Raw genomic sequence first — 25,506 nt, forward strand, 5'->3', positions numbered from 1 at the left:
TACAACTAATGACAACTTCAGAGTGTTTCACCCACAGCTTGGGATAAGATGAACAAAACAGAACAGTGATGTTCTCACGGCAATATTATGCTGGGGACAATATTGAACTATTTGTTGTTAGTTGTGAAGTCATGTCCGACCCATCACGACCCCACGGACAGCATCCCCCCAGGCCTTCCTGTCCTCTACTATCCTCTGGAGTCCATTTAAGCTCACGTCTACTGCTTCAGTGTCTCCATCCAGCATAAGGTTCTTCTCCAGTCAGTCCTTCATTCTCATTAGGTGGCCAAAGTATTTGAGTTTCATCTTCAGGATCTGGCCTTCTAAAGAGCAGTCAGGATTGATCTCCTCTAGGACTGACTGGTTTGATCGCCTTGCAGTCCAAGGGACTCGCAGGAGTCTTCTCCAGCACCATAGTTCAAAGGTGAACTATAATTTAGAATTAAACTGTAGCGTAGAAGACATGCAACACACCACAAGGATGGTGTGTGGCTTCATTACATTCACAATTCCAACAAAAATGAATTCCAGCTTCATGGTCTCTCCTAATGCATACATATAGCATAAGTAGATGCTTAAAATAGTCATTAAATTAGTAGAAGTAGATTTTATGCTGTGCTGTAATATCCTTACACTATTACCAAAGTCATATCACTTCCTTCTCTTTTCTCTTGAATATTCATGCTCCAGAGCAAGATTGCTTTTGCCTTAGCAGTGAGAGCAGTAGATTCAAGATGCATCATTACTAGTTCACCCTCTATGATCACATTCCTTTACGTGATTCTGTTTCTAATAAATGCATGAATAAACCACTGAATTATTATTCATATAGATCACTGGATTGTGTTTCTTCTCTGATTCTCTTATGAAATGCATGCCCTGATCTAATTTTCAAACACAGTAGTCATGCTGTGCCCAGGAAATCTGGGCATTTCCTAGTCTGCAGTCGTAGAAAATTAAGGTTCCCCATGATTTGCAATAGTGCTCTATAAATCATACCATTGAATAACTTGCAGAGAGGAGGAGGAAGACAGATGAGGTGAGAACCTGGCTCAGGCTACCTACCCCCCCCACCCTCTTACCACCCAATCTGTTTTGTAGAAATAACCACAATAGTTTACTTTAAGACAGTATTGTCCGTTTTTATTCAGTACTGCTTACATTGCTTGTCAGCTGCCTTGGGAGACTGCGGTTCTGAAAAGCAAAAGATCAATAAGCAAATAAGTAAACAAAGACTGTCTGAAAACTAAACACTTCAAGGGTGACCTGAGGATTCAGAATGTGGCACATAAAACTGAGACTTGGTGGAAAACTCATTTCAGCTGTAATTTGTCCTCATGGGGTTTCTCTTAAGGGAAAGGTATTTTTGACACAGGCACGTTTGTCATGCCTTATATTCTGTTTCAAAAGGTTGCTTTCAGTTGCACTTCCTCAAATGGCCAAGGGTGGGGAGAGAACGAAGAAAAAGCATATTTCCGGAAAGTTAGAAATAAGCTACTAGGCAGAGATTGCTGAAGCCTTGCAGTGTAGTTACAGTGCCTTAATCAAGGAAGAGAGCTTGGATGGAACACACACCCTTCTCTTGCCCACTTCCACCCCACTGGTTGCTGCTGAGCTGCTTGAAGTACAGAGGAAATAGCTTTAATTTATTGGATCTTTTGGGGTCTTGCAAGGCAAAGGCCTGGAGGAATGTCTCATCCAAAGCAGCTACGAGATGAAAGGTGAGTTGTTTTCATTCTTTCTCCAAAGGGCTTCTTAATGTGCCTTTGCCTCAGGCTCAATACCTTTTCAAAGTTGGCATAAACTGTTCAGATCTTTTTAAAAATATGTGATGGAGCTTCAGTTGCGATAAGAGAAGAACGTCTGTGTATTGGTGTTCTCTTTGTTCTGATTGTATCCTATGCTGCTGCTGCTGCTTTTCTTCTTCTTCTTCTTCTTCTTCTTCTTCTTCTTCTTCTTCTTCTTCTTCTTCTTCTTCTTCTTCTTCTTCTCTCTCCTCCTCCTCCTCCTCCTCCTTCTCCGCCTCCTCCTCTTCTTCTTCTTCCTCCTCCTCCTCCTCCTATTCTTCTTCTTCTTCCTCCTCCTCCTCCTCTTCTTCTTCTTCCTCCTCTTCCTCCTCCTCCTCCTCTTCTTCTCCTTCTCCTTCTTCTTTTTCAAATGCACATATGCCAAGCCCAAGATATTTTCCTGTCTGAAGTAGAGTTGCAAATAGAAAATCTCCTGTAATGTACCTTTGGCACAGGAGTTGGTTGCTGCTGGTTTCACTACCGTTTTGCAATGCACGCTAGACTGTGCATGCACATGCTGTTCAATGTAAATTATTCTTTGCGCATGCGCAGAACAATTTACAGTGAACTGTGCACATGCAGTCACTAAAATCCAAAATGGCTTCAACCCAGTGTCAGCAAGGGAACCAGTTCAGGGACATAGCAGGCCTGGGTTGCTGTCGGTTCTGCAATCCAGGCTTGAATTCCACTACTGGTTTGGCTGAACTGGGCTAAACCAGGAGTGACCCACCTGTGCTTTGGCACCTGTAATAGGAAATCCCTACAGCCCTGTCTCCTTGCTATTAAAAGGATGAAAATAATACATTAATAACTCATCATTGCTACTTTTGGCTGCTTTCAGACGTCCTTAAATGATACCCTCTATCATGCAGAAATACACACACACACACACACACACACACACACACACACACACACACATCCCACCCAAGAAAAATATTTGCAGGACTTTGTAAGCAATCATTCCGACCTAGTGTCTCCCTGATGTGCTAGGCTCCTTTTCCCATAATTCCCAACCCGAGTGGCTGGAAGGGCAATATAACTGAAGGGCCCGTATATTTCAAGAGTGGTGAATTACCTAGGTTTTATTGAAAAATATGCATTTAGAAATGTATGATCATCAACATAGATTCTCACCTGCTGCAATAATCGTTTTCATGTATATTTTAGTGACTTTGACCAGCTTCCAGATGATGTACCTGTTTCTGCAAATATTGCAGATATTGAAGAGAAGAGAGGTTTCTCCAGTTATTATGTAAGAATTTTTTTTTCTTGTGTATGTTGATCTATGCTACACCAGCCACGGGGTGAGTGAAAGTAGAGAAAGCCCACTATTTCTTAAAAGGGCTCTTAAGGTGAAATGACTAATTTCATTGGATTTGTTTCACTGGTTTCAACATCAATTACTGATATTTATCACACCATAAATATTAGAAACTTTGGAGATCCCAAAGGTACTTTTTCAAAAGCCAGCTGGACTTTCTATGTTTTTGCTTGAAGTTGTTTCGCTTCTCATTCAAGAGGCGTTTTCAGAACTTCTTCAAAAGTTTTGAAAAAGCACCTTTGGGTTTACCATGGCTTGGATGACTGAGAATTTCCATAGAAACTTCCGAGATGTAGAAAACTCTCTTAAATCTGCAATTGCAAGTAATATCAAACCAAGATTCAGTATTGCTTAAGCAAGCTCATAGGTCTCTTCCTCCCCATTGAGATGGGAAAGTTTAGAAACGTTTTCCTTCATTATCAGCATTTTAACCTGAACATTCTGTGATCAATGTTTGTTAAAAATGATACAGAAAAAAGGGCCCATTTAAACTATGGTTAAAATTGTTCACTTAAATCAGCCTTCTTCAGTGCTATTGTTGTGGCCCAGCAGGATCCGGTTGAGCTGCTGATAGACTCGGATAGCAAGGAACCATATGAGTCTGCCAGTGAAGATGTGGAGGACCCTGGGCAGGGTTCAAACTCAGAGCAGGGACCAGAGAGGCTGGTTGGCCACCAGGAAGTGCCTGAGGCATGGAGCAGTGGGGAGGACTCAAGGCAGTTTGTTCCTGATGCCAGGCAAAGAAGGGCAGAGAAACAGAAGCAGCAGCTGCGGAGGCAGACTCAGAGATGATAATTAAGCCCAGGTGGTTGTGGCTTGGCCCCTCCCAAGAGAGTATATAAGTAAAGAAGTGGTGAGGAGTCATTTGCAAGACATAACCATTTGAAAGTGTATGGGAATACTCGGTCTGTCATGTATCTGTGCCTGTTGGATTTTCAACTAGTCTTACATATGAGTCATGTCTGGGCCTTCAGCCAAAGGAGTTGATAAAGCCGTGATTAAAGAGTGGCAAACAGCCAAGCCTGTGCCTGGGTGATTTGCAGGTCCGAGCTCGGGGTCAGAACAGCTATGTTCCAGATATGTTGGATTTCACTTCATTAACTTTCAGTCAACATGTCCAGAGAACACAACTGAAGGGTGCTAAGTTGGGGAAGATTTTCCTTAGTCAGAGTTAACATTAATAATAGTTTATTAAAAATGGAAGCAAAAGCACTAGGTGGATCCATACATCACACTCAATAAAGTTGACCCTTACTAGCAAGACAACCCTTTGGGAATAAAAGGAAAAACATCCCCTGACAATCTTGTTTTGCTTCCTCTACCCTGGTCTTCAAATTATTTACTGGGAAGCAGGAGACATGGTGAAGGTCCAGATTATCCAGCCATAGGTCAAATGACTGATGACATATGCAGATAAATACCTTTAAAAATATATAAAGTGAAGGCATATAGTTTTGACTGAACACTGGTAAGACTGATTATGGTTATGGATGTATGGGATTTGGGACTCAGGACTTTAATGCCTTTAGTTCTGTCTGGGGTTGCACTGCCCCAGACAGATCCTGTGCACAATTTTTCTGAGACTTATGACTCCTGTTCAAGGAACAGGTGCCAGTTGTTGCTAGGAGAGCCTTCACCTTGTGCACTGGTTGTGCCCTTTCCTGGACTGTGAGCCCCTGTGTTCAGTCATTCATGCCTTGGTCATCTCATGTTTGGACTATTGCAATGAGCTTTACATGGGGCTACCCTTGAAGAATATTCATAAGCTATAGCTGCTTCAAAATGCAGCTGCATGGACATTCCTTAGGGTGTCCCTGAAACACCGCTAATGTGTGAGCTTTACTGTTTTGCTAGTTACTTCCAGGTTCAGTTCAAGGTGTTTGTTTGACCTTTAAAGCAGGGGTGAAATTCAGCAGGTTCTGATCAGTTCCGGGGAACCAATAGCAGAAATTTTGAGTAGTTCGGAGAACCAGCAAATACTACCTCTGGCTGGCCCCAGATTGGGGAGGGAATGAGGATTTTGCAGTATCCTTACCCTGCCACGGCCACCAAGCCACGCCCAGAACCGGTAGTAAAAAAAAATGAATTTCACCACTGTTTTAAAGTCTTTTATGGTATGGGTCTAGGCTACTTGAGGAACCATCTCACCCCAATGGAATTGACCCACTCCACGCATTGTGTTGGAAGGGGCATGCTGCAGGCTGCATTAGTCAGGAATTTCCAATCAGGCGGGGGAAAGGCACCCTCTAAGAGAAGAACTTTTTCTGCCCTGGCCCTTGCCCTCTGGAATATCATGCTCCTTTGAGGTGAGATCCGCTTCCATCCTCTTAGCTTTATGTAAGAGCCTACAACACCTGACTTGGTTGATTGGCCTAGCCCCCAATGAGGATGTTCCATATTGGAGGTGGCTAGTAGATCAGTTGCAATGTATGGCTATGAATAAAAATAAGAAAGGCTGAGCACCAAAGAATTGAGGCCTTTGAACTATGGTCCTGGAGAAGACTCCTGCGAATCCCTTGGATAGCAAGGCGATCAAACCAGTCAGTCCTAGAGGAGATCAACCCTGACTGCTCTTTAGAAGGCCAGATCCTAAAGATGAAAGTCAATTACTTTGGCCACCTAATGAGAAGGAAGGACTCACTGTAGAAGAGCCTAATGCTGGGAAAGATTGAGGGCAAAAGAAGAAGGGGACGACAGAGAATGAGGTGGCTGAAGGGAATCACTGAAGCCGTAGACTCCAGAGGACAGGAAGGCCTGGAGGAACATTGTCCATGGGGTCACAATGTGTTGGACACGACTTCACAACTAACAACAACAACAAGTGGACTAGGAAGAATATCTCACCTCCATTCCTCAGTATTCTCATATTTTAATTTATTTAATCTTTCTTTGCTTTGTATTTAATGTTTTAATGTTTTGTACATTTGTTTTTAATGATGTTTATAAGCTGCCCAGATTTGCTTGACAGTGAGATGGGTGGCATACGATCTTAATAAACAAGCATGCAAGCCAACATGCAATATAATGTTTTGGGCTACATCTGGGTCCATCCTCAGTTTGAAAACTCACTGATATCTTTGGAGAAGTCTCAGCTCAGCATAAACATCTAAGATCGTTGCTGTGGGGATAAAAAAAAATAAAGGGAAATCCTCATGAAAGCTGACACTTTGAATGGCAGATGGAATATAAATCTAAGGAAGAAATTAATAGAAAATTAAATTTCTGGAATATTTGTCTGCTTGTAACAAGGTTCCAAGCAAATTCCAAGCAATTATGTTAAGATGACATGAGTGTCTTTAGGAGCAGACACTCCTAGACATAGATATTCACTACATAACATTTGCTTTTTTGTGAGATAGCATAAGGAACTCAACTATTATGATTTGTAAACCAGTCTATGGCTTAGAATAGTCAATTCCAGTCTTGACATCCAGCAGATATGTTAGGTATACAAGACCCAGACTTCTAGTCAGGGCTTGGTATTTGAGAGTTGGAATGCAATGATAATTTCTAGCCCAAAATATCTGGAAGGCTAGAAATCCCATTAAGGCCCATTATGGTTAAAACAAATAACCTTAGTATGATATGTGATTCCAGTTACAATCATGCTTGTTTTTATTCTATCAAGAAAAGATAGAAGAGAAGATGTATGGGCATCTAACGTTTATTCATTCAATTGAACATTATTCTAAACTAAACCAAGCATTAATGGTCAAAGTATATAATTAGTATTGAATGAAAACCATCTTGCACGATGGAAGACACATATAGAAAAGATATTTACATATTTCTATTTTCCTGAATCCCTTTGCTTCTATTAAGGAGTTACGAGGTTTATATAAAGGCTCGACCAATTCTTCAGCAGTTTAGGTAGAAATTTATTTGTGTTGTCTAAAATTCCTTTTAACTGGAGATGTCAGGAATTTTCAACTCTTCTTTTCTAGGTATTTGTGATTGAGGTGAAAACAAAAGGCAAGAACAGATACATGATATTTCGGCGTTACCGCCAGTTCTATAGCTTGCATGCCAAACTGGAAGAAAGATATGGTGCAGAAAGTAAAAACAGCAGCTTCACCTGCATGCTTCCTACCCTTCCAGGTAAACCGCAAAACCTTTCCAGTCCTGCCGCTAGATTTTCTTCCTTGATTATCTGGTAATGGATCGTTCACTTGATGGTCCTATAGTAAAAGATTTATCAATGCAGAAGATTTTAAGATTATGATAATACAGTGATTCAAATGATGGATTCCTTTGCTTTTGCAGTTTCTTCTGAACTCCCAAATACCCCTTGCCATCTGAAATGCTCCCCTAATTTGAATATCACTTTTGAAATCATCATGATGGCGTAATTACTGTATTTTGTAATTCTTTTGGGAGTAATATTTATTGTATTTTTATTCATTGTGTTTATGTTCTTTTATACTTGGTGAGCTGCCTACAGTCAGTTGGAGTCTGGAATAAAATAAATAAATGAATAAATGAATGAATAAATATATAAAATTTAGGCTAATCTGGGAATGCTTAGGTTTGTTATATGTTATTAAGTGGCTTTTCCAACAGATGTGTCTTATTATTTTTGGTGGCCATTGCCCCCTCCCTTCAATGCTAAATGAAAAGCCATGTTAAAAAAACCAGACTCAATCTACACTTTTAGCAGCAGCCCAATTTCTACATTTCCACAGGAGGTCCTCCTCTAAGTAGCACATCTCCAGCCCCCACATACTAGCCCCAAATTATCCCAGTCTGAAGTATGTAAACTTCATATGTTTTTAGAAACATAGTTTCCAAGCTGTCTTAGCCTGTTAAGTCGTTTTTGCATATGGGAGCACTCCAGGACCCATCAACTAAATATTGTAATTTTATGGGATTAAGGAAGCAAGCCTCCTTGGGTTGCAGCCCTTGCCTTCTGGAAAAGCATCCCCCTCTCCTAAAAATGAAGGGCCTGTTGGGATTTTGCATGTTAGGGAGTGTGTTCAGGTAGCTTTTAATATGCTTTTATTCTACGTATTGATCCTAGTGTACCAGTGGTGGGATTCAGAATATTGAACTACAGAACTACTGGTTCTGTGGGCATGGCTTGGTGGGCGTGGCAGGGGATGGATACTGCAAAATCCCCATTCCCTCTTGATCATCTGGGATTCGGGAGGCAGAGAATAGATGGGGGTGGGGCCAGTCAGAGGTGATATTTACTGGTTCTCTGAACTACTCAAAATTTCTACTGCCGGTTCTCCAGAAGTGGTCAGAACCTGCTGAATATCATCTCTGTAGTGTACACTGTCCTGGAGTTGGGTGGGTTTAACAACTCTGTTTGCCTGCCTGCCTGCCTATCTCTCCAAGATATGAATATTATGTTAGCTAAAAAACTCAAGGAAGAATCTAATTCTTCACCTTTCCTATATACCCCATAGTTTAAAATATCTCTTTGCATCATTTATTCTTCAACTTCTGCCTTTTTCTCTCCTGTTACTAAGAAAAAATCTTTCTGCTGCATGACAGAGCCTGTACTGTATTTCACATCATCAGTTCCTGTTCTTTAAAACAGTCCCTCCCTTGTTTTATAACACACGTACAAAGAAGGCATTCTTATGCCAAATAAAGTCCCCAATTATTTCAGTTATCGCTGTCAAAGGTAAAGCTCCTTTTCTGCTCTTCGACCTTAGCTTCTTTTGTTTATAGAGAATTGGTTTTCCTTCACCATGTGTTCTATTTGAAAATATGCTGGTCTTTGTCATCCTATTAAAACCGTTGTCAATACTGTGAATTTAAAATGGGCAGTTTGTGATCCCAGTACCGTCAAAATCATTAGTTCCTTTCACAGAATCATTGACTGCAGGATTCTCAGAAGGAAGAGATTTTGCGTTCTCACTGGACTGCAGGTTGCATGAGACAGAGCATAAGTGTTGCATTAGTACAGAAACAATTAGAGTTTATAATGGGATTTACAACTGGCAAACACCTCCCAAAGGGGGGGGAACCATATACAGATAGTCCTCGACTTATGGCTACAATTAAGCCCAAAATTGATGTTGCTAAGTGAGACATTTGTTAAGTGAGTTTTGCCGCATTTTACAATCTTTCTTACCACCTTTGTTAAATTAATCCTTGCAGTTGTTAATTTAGTAATGCAGTTGTTAAGTGAGTCTGGCTGACCCATTGACTTTGCTTGTCAGAAGGTTGCAAGAGGGGAGCCCATGACCCCGGGACATGGCAACCCTCATAAATATGAAGCAGTTGCCATTCATTTGAATTTTGATCACATGACCATGCTGATGCTGCAATGGTTGTAACTTTGAATGGTCACTGTTCTGACCCCCCTCCATCCGGTGATTAACACCGACACAGGCTTAGTAGTTTGCCACTCTTTATTTACAGCAATTACAATCCTGTTGGCTGAAAGCCCAAACACAACTCACAGGCAAGAAGTTGGCAGCAACCCAGACTCCAACAGACAATGCAGATAAGAGCTTCTCCAGATTGGTAGAAATGGTTGTGTCCTGCAAAAGGACTCCTCCCCAAGTCTCTTCTTATATATTCTCTTGGGAGGGGCCAAGCCACAACCATCTGGGCTTGATTATCTCTTATGAGTCTGTCTCTGTAACTGCTGCCTCTGTTTCTCCGCCCTACGTTGCCTGGTGTCAGGGACAAACTCCCTTTGATTTTCCCCACTGCTCCATGCCTTAGGCACCTCCTGGTGGCCAACCAGCCTCTCTTGTCCCTGCTCTGAACCCTGCCGAGGGTCCTCCACATCTTCCATAGCAGACTCATAGGGTCCCTCACTATCGGAGTCCGTCGGCAGCTCCAACGGCTCCTGCTGGGCCACAACAGGCCACTAAATGAACTGTTGTAAGGACTACCTGTACAATCAAACTTTCTAATGTTTTTTTTCCTCTAAACATCCCATTCATCTTTCATTCTCTTTATTTACATCAATGCTTTTCAGGAAATGTTTACAGATAGTCCTCGACTTACGACTTATGCTCTGTCTCATGCAACCTGCAGTTCACTGAGAATGCAAAATCTCTTCCTTCTGAGAATCCTGCAGTCAATGATTCTGTGAAAGGAACGAATGATTTCTATGGTGCTGGGACCACAAACTGCCCATTTTAACTTTGAATAGCAATAGCAATAGCAATAGCAGTTAGACTTATATACCACTTCATAGGGCTTTCAGCCCTCTCTAAGCGGTTTACAGAGTCAGCATATTGCCCCCAGCAACAATCTGGGTCCTCATTTTACCCACCTCGGAAGGATGGAAGGCTGAGTCAACCTTGAGCCGGTGAGATTTGAACAGCCGAACTGCAGAACTGCAGTCAGCTGAAGTAGCCTGCAGTGCTGCATTTAACCACTGCTCCACCTCGGCTAACTAAATGGACTGTTGTAAGGACTACCTGTGCAATCAAACTTTCTAATGTTTTTTTTTTCTCTACACATCCCTTTTATGAGATTTTTCTTTTTCTTTATTTACATCAATGCTTTTCAGGAAAAGTTTATGTTCGTGCAAAGAAGGAGATTGCAGACAGCCGAATCCCAATACTCAACATATATATGAATGTAAGTATTGATTTTAAGAAAGACTTGCTGCTTTGATCATGGAGTTACTTAGTGTAAAATATTATTATAGGAAGAACAATTGTTGCACCATGGTGAGCTACGTTATTCAGGCATGCAATTCAAACTCATTTGTGCTTATATTTGTCTGGATTATGAATGTGAAATGTGTATCTGGGTAGTAAGATTTGATTTTCCATTCATTTTCTTATTCATGTCAACTCAAAAGTATATCTAAATTACTGAACAGTTTCTGTTTTATATTAGCTTTTAATTGTTACGTTGCCTTCAGAGATCTGTGGGCTTCATTTGGCATGAATCCTTAAACATTGGGTCAGAGATTACTGCCTTCTTTTACACAATTGTATATGTTATTATTGAGCTTGTAAACCAGGGTAGTGGAGCTGGTTGTGTGATTAACTTTTGTTGCAGTATTAATTAGCCATGTTCAGCAGAAACACTAATACACAAGACTAGCTTTTGGATTAGAAGCTTTAGGATAGCACGTGAGATACTGTCACCTGTTCTATAGAAATTGGGAAACTTTCCAAATTAATAGACTCAGTTTTATATTTCCTTCTTTCATTTGCATCATTCCACTAAACTCAAAAACATTTCAGTCTTCATGGATTTTTGCATTATTTTCTCTTGTATATAACATTAAATCATTTCTGCTGGGTTATCTTGATGACTTTAGTCTACTTGCAACCTACAGCATGGCAGGAGAAGAGAAAAACATATAGGAAACATTTATTTTTTGAGCCCTCCATTCCTCTTTGTGGTTGTTTGTTTCCCTGAGCCATTTCACAATTTCTTGCAGGCTACTAATCCAGTTAGAAACCAGTTGACTGAATTCTGCAACTGCTAAGAGCAGAAACCATAGCTAGAATAATGGCAGATCTGCACTTTAAATCAGAAACAGTCGCCCAATATTTGTGCAGGAGTTGGCATCATAAAGATTGAGGCTGTTAGAGTATCCATTAGCACTCCAAGCATCCCCAACAAATTGAAAGTAGCCATTTTGAAAACTTTTTTTGAAATGTATTGGTGTGGTTGAAGAGTTTTGGATGCTTGGGATATTATGCAAGATTGCACAATTCTCCAGAAATGGTTACACACTTCTAGCATCCTATGCAGACTTTCATAGTGCAAATTTAATTTAATTGCAAGAGAGTAGAGATACTTCAAAGTCTCCCCCCCCCCGATGTCTAGTGAGCTGAGACAGGACATTATAACCAAAGCTGTTAATCCCACCTACAATGTCAACATACTATAGACCAGTGATGGCGAACCTCTTCTGGATCAAGTGCTGAAAGCGCATGCATATGTGCCCAGCTCCCCTGCATTTACCCTGCCTCCTGTGCATGCATGCCCCGCCCCTGGACGTGCCCCATGTATGCGAATGCAGGCCCCACATATACCCCACCCCCACACATGCAAGCATGCTCCCCACACGCACCCCACCCCCTGCGCATGTTCAGCAGAGACCCGAAGAACAGTTGGCCGGCAGGAGGCATGCATGCATGCACAGTGGAGCTGAACTGGGGTTACAGCTCGAGCACCATCAGAGAGGGTACTGCGTGCCACCTCTGGCACACATGTCATAGCTTTGCCATCATAGCTATAGACCATTCCAAACTCCCCCAACAATCCTGCTGGATTGTTGTAAAAAAAAGAAGTGGGGATTTGTAAAAGAAAAAAAATTAAAAAAGGGATGGGGGTTTGATTTGAAGAAACAGAACTTCCATTGCACAATTATGGTTGCCATTTCATTTTTTTAAATCCGTTCCAGCAGATTCTCCAAGCTTCTTACAGTGTTGATAATAAAGAGCCCTCATCAATGATGAGCATATGTGAGGGCTTAAGGAATAGGGATACTGGGCATTTCCCTCTTGCATAGGGTGTAGGTGGAATAGGAGGGGAGTGTTTCAACCCCTTCCCCAGAAATATTTTTTCCATTTGTAAAATGCCAAGGCAGAAACTGTCCATTTCTCAATATGATTTTTTTTTATTCATTGACACAGAAGCTGCTTAGCTTGCCACCCTGCGTGTTGCTAGATGAAGATATCCGCTTATTTTTCTGTCAGTCAGAGTTTGACAGTGAACAGATACCTCAAGGACTGAGAAGGCTACGTCCTCGCACTCGCCGTGTGTGAGTATGCAACAAACATAGGAGACAGGTCTTACTAACTTCCTAGTCTAGTTAATAAATATTCAGCTGGTTGAAATGCTAATTCTGTGGAGCTGGTGAAATACTCTTTCTCTCTTCTTTATGATAGCAAGAGTGTGAGTCCTCAAGAACCAGGGTTTGACAGATTGGCAGCTCCACGAGTGGAGGTGAGTGCCTCATTTGCTATGTTGTCTAGCATTATTGTGAGAATATATGGTTTTTATGCATTTTGTGCAACAACTATAGACAAGCAGTAGATGGCAGTGCTTATATGTTTGCATCTATGGTATAGACCGCCTCCTGCCAATTACCTCCCTGCGACCAATTAGATCACATAGATTAGGCCTCCTCTGAGTTCCATCTGTCAGTCAGTGCCGACTGGCGACTACGCGGAGGAGAGCCTTTTCAGTAGTAGCTCCGACCCTTTGGAACGATCTCCCCGTGGAGATTCGTACCCTCACCACCGTCCAGACCTTCCGCACAGCCCTTAAGACCTGGCTAGCCCGTCAGGCCTGGGGACAAAGATAACTGTCCCCACCCGAATGATGAATGAATGTTACTTACTATTTTACTTCTATGTATTGTTTGTGTCTATTGTCTGTATACCCCCCCCCCTCATTTTATGTAAGCCGCCCTGAGTCCCCTCAGGGAAAAGGGCGGCCTATAAGTATTAATAAATGAAATGAAATGAATGAAATACACTCTATGCATTTTATTTGTATAAAAGTTTCTTGTTTCCTGTCACACATAGGCAGTAAAGCACATGGTGACTATGGACTTTGTTTCTTTGGTAGAGCTATATAAACAGAATTTCTAACAGCTATGAAGACATTTCTCTGAATGTGTCACTATTCACCCGGCCAGAGGATCCTTTTTCAATAATAGAGGCAGTAGGAAGAACACACACTCCTTCCTTTCCACTTAACTTAGAAAGAATGGTGAAGGAGGGAGAGAGAAAGGAAGAAATTTAATATTATTGTATTAAATGGCATTGGATTAACATTCCAAAAATATTTGTAACAAAATCCACATATAAATAGTTATGTAAACACATTACTGAACATATTTCATCATAAGATATGGATTTTAAAAGATAATTTATGTCAAAATTGAAACTTCCATGAATTTCAGGGAGGAAAGATAAAATATAAAAATGACTGATGAGCATTCCCCAATTTACTCTTTTGAAATACCATTGGGATTTCAGTTCCCAAAGTCCTCAAACAACAGTTGCAGTTCCACAATATCTGAAAAATGCCAAATTGGTGTTATGCAAAAATAGGTGGATAGAGCAGTGATAGATAAGTACAGGCAGATTCTTTTTTCCTTCCTTCCTTCCTTCCTTCCTTCCTTCCTTCCTTCCTTCCTTCCTTCCTTCCTTCCTTCCTTCCTCCCTCCCTCCCTCCCTCCCTCCCTCCCTCCCTCCCTCCCTCTATTTCTTCTTTCTGAAACAGTTGAGTGCATATTTCCGCCTTTCTTATGACAACTGGAATGTATTACATAGAAGATTAGAGTTCTTAAAATTACTTTTGCTAAAACTGTAATTTTCTTTTAGAGCCATGAAATCTATCAATCAGTGTTATCATGGTATGGTATAATTCTGCAGTAGGGAAATATTGGCAGAAACTTGTAAGAGGGCAAAGTTGCTACACATAGTGGTATATAACTGGTACAATCCAGATATAGGTTTTCTAATACAAGATGCACAAATATCTTCAAGGTCTTTAAACTATTGTGATGCAATGCTTAGTTTCTGGGAATATAGATTATATCTAATTTTTATAATTTTGTCATCCGATCTCCTACAATCTGAATCTTTCCCATAGGCACTGTTTGATTTTACTGCCTCCAATAAACCAGAATTGAGCTTCAAGAAAGGAGACTTGATCTACTTACTCAGCAGGATAAATAAAGATTGGTTTGAGGTAAATATTGTTGGATCCTCATGTGGCCATAACGTACTGATCTGAATTGATCAGAACTGCAGTATCTCCTAGTATGACACTGTGGAATTCAAGTATGATAGAAACCTGCAACAACTCAGGTTCAGTCAGGGATTCTTTAATCCAGGAGTGTCAAACTCAAGGCCCGCGGCTGGACCTGGATCTCAGGGTGCTTAGATCTAGCCTGTGGAGCCGCCCTGGAAATAGTGAAGAACCAACCCATGGTGACTCTGCCCACAAAAACAGAGCTCACGAGGGCCACACATGGCCCTCCCATGCTCAGTTTTCGCAGGCAGAGGGTTGCAGGAGGCTGTCCTAGCCAAAAACAGAGCTTGCAAGGGATGTGTGTCTGTCCCTCCCCCGGAGCTCCTTTTTTGCTGGCAGAGGGTTGCAGGAGGCCATCACAGCCAAAAATGGAGCTCGGAAGCCCATTTTCACTGGCAGAGTGCTCAGGCCACCATAGTCGCTTCCGACACGAGTGGCATCATGCTGGCCATGCCTACCCTGGCCACCCCACCCACCCACCCAAGGTTAAACACAACCCTGATATGGACCTCAATGGAATTGAGTTTGACACCCCTGCTTTAATCCTTCTCATCATTGCATCATAAACGGAACACAAGGCATCATGGATTAACTTCCAAAGATTGCATTTTGGGGGAGTAGGAGTATAGAAGCTTATGTGGAGGACAATGAAAGCATTAAGAACACACATCCTGACACCGTTTCTTCACTGGAACAGCCTCCCTCCCCAAATCTCTCTGAGAGGTGGCTGGTGGCTTAACATAGCTACATTGTCATGCTTAGAGCTAGAACTTCTGCCAATTGACATCATATATGTAAGGCATGTATACTTGCTAACTTTGGGTTCTTCTATTGCTATTCATTCTTTTAGTGGCTTCTTGATCCACATGAATGTCTTTTGAGTTTAATTGGTTTAGGTTTAGGTTTATTGGATTTATATGCCGCCCTTCTCCCAAGGACTCATTGGGAAGACTATCCTGGGCCATATCCATGGGCAATAACACTCTCCTCTTCGGGTCTCATACAGTCAATAAGAGGGAATCATCTTTTTTAAAAACTGCCCTGTTTTATTCCAGGGGACTCTTCGAGATGCTACTGGAATTTTTCCGTGTGACTTTGTATCAGTCATTAAAGATCTCCCTCAGGAAGAGGATCCAATCAACTGGCTGCGCTGCTATTACCATGATGACAATGTTAGCTCTATCAGGTAGTGTGACAAAGCAACTTTCTGGGCCTTGTACTTTACTTAGCTTTGAGGTTCAACATCAGTCCACTCCGAGAATTGTTCTCCTATTCCCACTAAGCAGGAGATTGCGGAATAATATTTTTTATTTTACATTTACTGTATTTATGTAGCACTCGGGGCAGATTCAAACAATTTAACAACCAGTTCTCTGCCCTAATGATTTCTTCCAGCAACCAGTTCACCAAACTGCTCAGAAAGTTAACAACCGGTTCTCCCGAAGTGGTGCGGACTGGCTGAATCCCACCACTGACTAGGGGCCAGCATTATATCTTACAGACTGCAAGATGACAGGTCTCTGATTTATAGTGGCTGTATCATGAACCAAATCCAAATCTTCCCTCCACTAAAATCAGTTATTTCTTTAGGGTCATCTCCTAAATTTGCCCCTTGCTGTATCTAGACTGATGATACTACCCTGTCTTGTAGAATAGTTCTTAAGCAATGTATGTGATATAATTTGAACATTTGAAATTATTAATAGCAGTTAGACTTATATACCGCTTCATAGGGCTTTTAGCCCTCTCTAAGCGGTTTACAGAGTCAGCATATTGCCCCCAACAACAATCTGGGTCCTCATTTTACCCACCTCGGAAGGATGGAAGGCTGAGTCAACCCTGAGCCGGTGAGATTGAACAGCCGAACTGCAGAACTGCAGTCAGCTGAAGTAGCCTGCAGTGCTGCATTTAACCACTGCGCCACCTCGGCTCTATTAATGATAGTTAATTAATATTATCACAGAAATCTCTCTATCTATGTTAGATTGGTTATACTTCATAGGCCTTGGAAGCTGTTTGGTACAGAGATACATTTCAACTCTCCCTATTGATAAAGGACATACTGCATGTTACAAGCTAATAGGTATGCCTAAAAATAAAGGAAATATTGTTTTTGTGAGGGGGAAACACACACACATTTCCACCTTATCATTTTTGCATTCCAAATAGTCTTAACCAGTAGCCTAACCATTCATTTGAATAAATCTGAGATTCCAATGTGGGAAATCTCTTTGAAGTCAAGAAAAATATGGAAGCAATGCCTTCTTATGCCTCTGTGTTACTGATTCCACATCCCCGTTTTTAATGCTCCTTCTTTTTTATAGCCAATTTATTAAAGATTAAAGTTAAACAGCTAAAAACTAATGTAAACTACAAAAGTAGAAGAATATAAATAAAAGTAGAAAAAGTAGAAAAATAGAATTAAAATTGAAAGGAAAGAAAAAATTAATATAGTAAAGAAAAAGAAAAGAAATATATAAAGGAATAACTTCATCACATCAAATATAAACAATGTTGGTAACTCATGAATGAAGGCAAATATATGTGCCCAAAGATTCAGGACTTGTGCTGGAGCCCATCCTCAGCCCTGAGGATGGCCTCTAGCATGAGGCTGAAAGCTTGGAAAACTAAACCTCTGTTTCCAGTGACCAGCCCAGATTGAATCCTGCAATATCAGTAACTAATCACTTCGTCTTAAAAACAAATGATTTCTTCCTATATTCAATGTCTTATGCAGTGTTTTTCAACCACTAGTGTGCCGTGACATAGTGTAAGGTGTGCCGTGGGAGAATTACTTTATATATAGTCAATATAGGCACAGAGTTAAATTTTTTAAACATTTTCTAATGGTGGTGTGCCTCGTGATTTTTTTCATGAAAAAAGTGTGCCTTTGCACAAAAAAGGTTGAAAAACACTGGTCTTATGTATAAACAAATCCTTAAAGGCTCACTTTTCAGTGCTGATCACTAAACTCTATTAAGGGTTACCAGAAATAGCAATATTCTATTTAAACTTGATCAAATAAATCAACTTTATATTATTTCTTTTTTACTTTTAACAATCTTGGTCTTTATTCCTTCAAATAATATCCTAGAATTTGATTTATTTTCCTTTTTTCTTTATCCCTTTTCACAAAATTCTTCAAAGCTTTAAAAAAGCAGTTTGTAAGTCTAATATAGTAAAGTTATCCAGGTGATTCTTCTGATTTGTTGTTTGTATATCCCTTATGACATGGGTGTCAAATTTGCAACGTCACATGATGTTTCATAATGTTTTTTCCCTTTGTGGAGCTGAGGTGGGTATGGCCTGCGCATGATGCATCTGGCCCATAGGCCGCAAGTTTGATACCCCTGCCTTAGGACATCAGATGTTTTCAATTCTATGTCCAACATAGCAGGGTCATTTTAAAATCAACTTTCAAATCAATCTCAGTCTTGTCTGGTAAAATTTGTTCCTCTTAAATAACATAGCAATTTATACTTACACCTATATACCACTTAATAGTGCTTTATAGCCCTCTCTAAGGGGTTTACAGAGTCAGCATATTGCCCCAAACAATCTGGGTCCTCATTTTAGTAACCTCAGAAGGATGGAAGGCTGAGCCGTTCAGAATCGAACTCCTGGAGTGAGCAGTGAGTTAACCTGCAGTTAGCCTGCAGTTGTTTAGGAGAGCAAATACATCAGGACTAGATTCAACAGCCCACCTGCATTAAAAAGACAGAGGTCACTCTTTTGAAGATAACTAAGTCCACATTTTTGACAGAGAGGACCACTGGGTTGAAAGAGGGGTCAAACAGGCCATCTACAGTATGTCAAAATTGAACAGCCTTCTCTTAACAGAGGGGAAGGGCTAGGATATCATCTATCTCCAATCTACAACACAGTCCCTTCAACAGTTCCAAGAAGGCTCCACACCCATTTGTACCTCTCAGGTGATCCTGATGACACAGATAAACTTCCAGATGACCTTAATGACTCTCTAAAAGAATGCAAATGACCAGCTGTCTGCAAGGAGTATAAATCCTTCCATTCCCCACCATCCAGTCAGAACTGAAGGAGCTTCTTGGATGAGAAGCAAAACAGTTTCAAAGAAAACCCAGACAGTTCAGTTGCCTCTTGAAAAAGCATCTTTGGGACTTGCAGTACTGCATTCTAATCACTGTGCCACCATGGCTCTTAAATACATCTTTAAAATGTATTTAAATATGTATTTGTAGAGGTGGACATTCTTAAATGTAATTTCTGAGTCCATTGTTCAAAAATATCCTACAGTATGTCTGATATTAAAGTATTTTGTTTCATTCTATATTAGTAAGTCAAATTTAAGTTGTATTCTTAATTATTTAATTGTATTCTTTAGTTGCTTCTGGTTCCATTAAAAGTCTAACTTTTAGTGTCTAATTCTATTACTTTAAAAAAAAGAGAGAATGCAAAACAAAACCATTTTCCCACAAGAAGGATTCTTATAATTAATTCCAAAATCTTATTTCAAATTCAATTGTATTTGAATTTGATTCAAATGCAATCCAATTGTAACTTGTCGAAATCAAAGTTCTAACCACCCTGATGCTATTTATTCCAACATGACTTTCTTTTTAAGTCCTTAAACTTGTATTTAAAACTTCTTTCACTAAGGATTGAAGACACCAAATCTGATGCTGTAAAACTTGTTCGTCCAAAAAGTTTCTAATAGCTGAAAAAGCAGTTAACAAGAAACTTCTGAAAAATAATTAGGAAGGGAAGTGTCATGCCTCCTTCAGAGGACGAGTTGGAACTGAGGATGCTGGAGGTCGATGGGGCAGCCTCGTTGGTTTTGGAGGAATGCAGGGAGGAGAAGACAAGCCAGCCCCAGGTCCCTTGGGCTTGGGATGGCTTGCCAGCAGGGAGGAACGGGGGCAGGAAGACCGAGGGAGGGCAGGCAGTGAAGATGAGGAGCCATGGTGCTCAGGCAATGAGCAAGGACCGCCGCCTCCTGATCCCCAAGCACGGAGAGTGGAGAGGAGGCAGAAACTGCGCAGGCTGATCATACAACTTGGGAGGAGAGCGCTCCTCCCCTCTTCACAGACACATCTAGGGATTGAGACACTCTGGGGAGGGGCTTTTGTCAGGAACAAATGCTGAATTTGTGAAGTTTTGTGTGCCGTTGCCAACATCTGGACAAGAAGTTTGCTGGACTTCTTGTCTTGTTCCTTTGCTTCGTGAACTCATTGCTTTGTTCCTTTGCTTTGTGGACTCATTGCCTTATTCCTTGCTTTGTTGGACTGATTACTCCTCTCTTAGTAGTAGTTGTCTCCAAATACAGCTGTTTAAATGTGCATAATTTTTCCTTAGTGGGCAAGAGAACTGTGTGTGTATATTTACTTTTTTCTCTTTTTTGTACTTATATTCTAAATGTAGTATTTTTTTTTACTCCTAAATTTCCTGTATGAAATTTTTGCAAAAAAATGAATAAATCCCTCCCCTTTCCCCTTTAGGGATATATCAGTGGAAGAGGACTTGAGTAGCATCCCAATGTTCAAGGACCTAATGGAGTTAATCAGGTAAAGATATAAGCCAATCAACTTTCAGTCTGGATATCTCCAAATATTTGCATTCATATATATTAAATTTATATGTTGCCCATCTCACTATCCAAAACAACTCCAAAATTAGCCAAGAACTCAGGTTTTTACATGAACATCCCTGTGCCTTATAGTCCACTGGTCCTCAACCTTTTGGCTTGGCAGCCCAGGGGTGGGGAGGAGAGGGGATGGTTCCGTGTGAGTAGTTGGTATGCTCACAAGGACTCACAACTCTATTTGCACAAGTGGCAGGCCTGTCTTCACCTAGTTTGGTTCAAAAGGAAGGGCTAGAATGATTTCTTCTTTGGGCCGATTCTTTGACTGAGCAGCAGACTTTTAGCTCTAATTTATTTCTCAGCTCAGGTTCCTGGATCTGAGCTTATTCTTCACATCTACCTTAAAGCAGAAAAATATATTGGCAATTGCCAATCTCTATTTTGCCTCAAAACTATAGCAATCCTCCTAGTCTTAATGTTGAACAAATAATAAAAGTATTGGTAAAGCACACAGCATTCATTTGTTCTCCCACCAAATGTCATCAGCTGATGGGAAATATCTGCCAACTGCTCTCCTAATTGTGGAAATAAATGCTTTTTATCAAACATAGCTTTGGTTTTGTGCAGATTGTTTGTGTTGATGTGTTCAGCTGAGAGTCAAGCTCCTTTTGGATATGAGTTTAATATTATTCCAGAGTAGTACCATTCCAAAATAATACTGTGTTTCCCTGAAAATAAGGCATGGTCTTATTTTCTTTTGACCTCCCCCAAATAAGTGCTTGGCCTTATTTTCAGGGAGGTCTTATTATTTTTGAGGTGCAGGAAGCAACGAGCATGGTCACCTCATGGCTGCTGCTATGTTGCAATATTTCCAGAGAGGGCTTATTTTTGGGGGAGGGCTTATTTTAGCACATGCACTCAAAAGCCCAATTGGGCTTATTATCCGGGGAGGTCTTATTTTGGGGAAAACAGGGTACTAGTCTGGAATAGTGCTAATTTGGAATAATACTAACGGAAACAGTGCTAAAAGTTTTTTTTAGATTGTTCCATACTGGAGAAGACATCTCTCCCTCTTTCCTCAGTTTTGGATCAGAATATTTGGGGAAACTGGATTAGTCAACATTTTTTCCTCCTTCCAGGGATGAGATTCTACAAGTTTGGACAGGTTCGGGTGAATTAGTAGCTCCGACTATCAGCTGTGAGTGAACTAGTTCGCTCTGACTTTCAGCAGGGCCCGCTTGGCCGCCCCTGCGCTATACTCACCTATATTCCCTTTTCTGAAGCCCAGCTGAAAGGTGCGACAGTGTGGATTGCCGCACCTCAGCTGTTTTCCTCCCTAGCAGTAATGCAGAAGGTGATTTCCTGTAAACTGTGCATGACGCACAAAGTGTACGCTCAGTGAACCGGTTGTTAAACTGGTATGATCCCACTCCTGCCTCCATCTATGCTTACTCAATCTACTTAGGGTGGTTGGAGAAGGTGAAACAACAGATGTGTGCAGGAAGGGGGCGTAAGAGAATCTGCAGTAAGATCTCAGTCAGAGACATCCTTCACTCAGATTTGTTTCCAATTTCCAGAGTGTGATTAGATTTAACTCCCTTGTCTAGTCAATTTCTCGGCAGGCTCTTTTAAAAGCTTGCTAAAAGAATTGGGGGGAAGGACAGAAGTGACCAGACCAGTTATTTCTTGCCTTTCCTCTCAACTTTCATTCTCTTCTCTTCCCTTGTACACAAACATGTTCAAGAATTAGGACTTTATGAAACAAATATTTGCCCTGGCTTTAAAAAAAACAAAAGGCTCCCTCCCCTATTTTTTATTTAGAACATTTATATGGTCACATAACTGAACCAAAGTGACTTTGTGTAGCCTCCAGAAAAGTCAACAAAACCAAAAGTGATACAAAGCCACAATATGTAAACTGATTGTAAGTTGTGAAGTCATGTCTGACCTATCACAACCCCATGGACAATGTTCCTCCAGGCCTTCCTGTCCTCTATCATCCTCTAGCGTCCATTTAAGCTCACGCCTACTGCTTTGGTGACTCCATCCAACCATCACATTCTCTGTCGTGCCCTTCTTCTTTTGATCTCAATCTTTCCCAGCATTAGGCTCTTCTCCAGTGAGTCCTTCCTTCTCATTAGGTGGCCAAAGTATTTGAGTTTCATCTTCAGGACTTGGCTTCTAAAGAACAGTCAGGGTTGATCTCCTCTAGGACTGACTGGTTTAATGGCTTTGCAGTCCAAGGGACTGACAGGAGTCTTCTCCAGCATAGTTCAAAGGCCTCTTTGGCGCTCAGCCTTTTTTATGGTCCAACCTTCACAGCCATACATTGCAACTGGGAAAACCATAGCCTTGACTATATGCACTTTTGTTGGAAGGGTGATGTCTCTGCTTTTTACTATGCTGTCTAGATTTGCCATAGCTTTCCTCTCCAAGAGCAAATGTCATTTAATTTCTTGGCTGCAGTCCTCATCTGCGGTGATCTTGGAGCCCAAGAAAATAAAATCTGTCACTACCTCCATTTCTTCTTCCCCATCTACTTGCCAGCTTCCAGATGATTTTCAAGAGCAACTTCACATAGAGTTCACTGCAATAATCCAATTGGGAGCTGAGTAAGGCATAGCTCTAGGAAGGAGCACAATTGGCACAGAGGCTAAAGTCCCTCTGGACACAGGTGCCGCAAGCTATTCAGGCAGTGTCTTTGAGTCCAGGAGAACTCCCAAGTTGTGCATTTAGGCTGACCAGGGCAATACTATCTTGCTAAGAATCAAGGATGAAACACTAATTCTGAGACCCCAAAAGTCGAACATTCAGACTTGGTATGGCTGACCTGAAAAATTATTCTTCCTCACCCAGGCCTCCACAATCTCCACTCTCCTGATAGTTTCACCAGGATGGGTGGAACAGAGATGTACAATAGAGTATCATTAGCATAGTGATTATATTTCACCCCATGACAATACATGATGTCTCCTGATAGCTTCGAGATGTTGAAAAAAAGGGAAGACAAGGTGGAACACTAAAACACCCTCCAAAGTAGAGATCTCCAGCTACACTATTTCACCCACTAACACCGACTGGAATTAGTCATGGAGGAAGGAGAAGAATCATTGCAAAATAGTGTTTCCCATTTCCAATGTCCTAAGCCAGAAAAATATCATAACGGTGCTGAAGGGAGCTCAGAGACCAAGGAAGGCCAAGATGGATGCACTACCTTATTCCAAGTCCTTCAAAGGTCATCCACCTGTATGATCAAATCTAGTACTGACTGAAAGAAGTCTAGATAATCCGCTCCCTCTAGAATCTTCTGGAGCTGTAGGATGCCACCTTCTAACAACTTTCCCTAAAAACCCACTTGGTTGAATATAGTCTTTTTACACACACACACACACACACACACACACACACACACACACACACACCAGTTGTGGGTTCTGGATCCCGTTCCAACCGGTGCCGTTGGAACGGGCCCAGTGTCATCCACATGGATGCGCACAATGCACGCATGCATCTTACCACTTCCGTGAGCCTCTGCAACACTCCAGCTGCTTAGCAGAGCATCACACAATTGATGTATGTGCCATGTGCCTGTGCGGCAGCCCCGAAGACTTAAAAGACTGGTAAGGAGCTCGGGCGGGCAGGTGGGTCCTCCGGAGCACCATACTGGAACGGTATCCGGTGCTCTGGGCAGGCTCCGGTATGCCCGTACTGGGGCCTACTGCCTGCAACCCACCACTGACACATCCACACTTTCCTCATAGTGTATTTGTCTGCAAGTCATTCCCTGATTTGCCTTTTGAGATTGTGAAGTTCTGTGACAGATCCAAATCAACTCAGCAGCTAATTGTTTGAAGAGCGTATCAGATAATGTCATTTTCTTGCCTGTCTAACTTGGCATTTTAACATTAACCAAGAAAGCATCCACAGACAAGATCAGGTTTCTTGAATGATATTGCAGTGGCTAAGCTGATAATTGTTTATCTGTTGCTAATAACTAACAGAGTCTATCTTTGGCACTGACAACAAAAAAACAGGTGAGAGACAGCATGGGATGGGACACACTTCCAGGCCAGAAAGTGGAAATGTGTTTTGGCGCATTCTTTTTGGTGTGATTCTGATCCTGTAATGAAATATCTTGGTTTTCCCCCCTCAGGCGTGAATTTGGGAATGATATTGCTCTGAATTACCGTGACGCTGAGGGGGATCTGATCCGTCTGCTTTCTGATGAGGATGTTGCGCTTATGGTGATGCAGGGCAGAAGTTGGCCTTATGAGAAACATATCTTTCCATGGAAATTGCATGTTACCAGAGAAGCTGATTACAGCATTTACCACTCAACAAAACCTGCCGTTTCCAAATAAAAACCACAAAAAACATTCATAAGGGAACTTGATGTTTTGACAGAAAGCAGTAATAATTAACTGATTAGACCAGTGTGGAGTCGATCCATTAAAAAAATATTCTGTACTACTTCATACAATGCTTTTTTCCCCTTAAAATTATGAAGCATGGTTAGGAGTCCTTACGATTTATACAGTAGGCATTACTATATTTCATTGTACCAAATTACCAGTTTTAGTAGTTTGCATATTAAAAGCTTGATTTAGAAAAAAAATGCTTATTTTTATTTAATATTGTGCTATTATAGAACGTATATTATTAGAAATACCGTAATAAAATATTAAGAGACATTCCTAGCCCCGATGCTTTTCACTCCTGTTTTGACAAGCTATTAATAATTTTGTAATGTTTCATTGTAATTGAGGTTGGTTTTGTTGTTGTTATTAATATTCAGACCACAGATGGGTTCCTATCGGTTCAGCCTGGTTCAGCCGAGCTGGTAGTGGTATGCTGGCCTGAACCAGCAGCGACCCAGGTTGGACACGCCTCCGAACTGGTTCCCCAGTTGCTACTGTCGTCGCCACCATCTTGTTTTGGAGTTCTGAGCATGCTCAGAACAATTTTCATTAAACTGTGCATGTGCACATAGTGTGCGCACGAGCAAACTGGCAGTAAGGCCGGCCAGAACCCGTCCCTGATTCAGACCCCATAAATACATTTCCTTACACAAGTATGTTTTAGAAAAAGCAAATATACTGAAGGCTGTGCCATATTTTGCTGAGTTATCTCCG

General features: G+C 41.2%; 1 protein-coding gene across 1 annotated transcript; it reads left to right on the forward strand.

Annotated features, from left to right (window-relative positions):
• Positions 1–1,492: 1,492 nt before the first annotated feature.
• On the forward strand, positions 1,493–24,983 carry NCF4 (neutrophil cytosolic factor 4). The gene is made up of 10 exons (XM_014074594.2): positions 1,493–1,721; positions 2,958–3,042; positions 7,056–7,209; positions 10,592–10,662; positions 12,684–12,811; positions 12,939–12,996; positions 14,656–14,754; positions 15,873–16,003; positions 20,292–20,357; positions 24,528–24,983. The coding sequence occupies exons 1-10, from the start codon at positions 1,690–1,692 to the stop codon at positions 24,733–24,735; spliced, it is 1,032 nt and encodes a 343-aa protein (XP_013930069.1). The 5' UTR covers positions 1,493–1,689; the 3' UTR covers positions 24,736–24,983.
• Positions 24,984–25,506: the final 523 nt, after the last annotated feature.

Source organism: Thamnophis sirtalis, unplaced genomic scaffold, assembly GCF_051295495.1.
Source record: "Thamnophis sirtalis isolate CommonGarterSnake01/CBP01778 unplaced genomic scaffold, rThaSir2_p1.2 scaffold_9, whole genome shotgun sequence".
Classification (NCBI taxonomy): domain Eukaryota; kingdom Metazoa; phylum Chordata; class Lepidosauria; order Squamata; family Natricidae; genus Thamnophis; species Thamnophis sirtalis.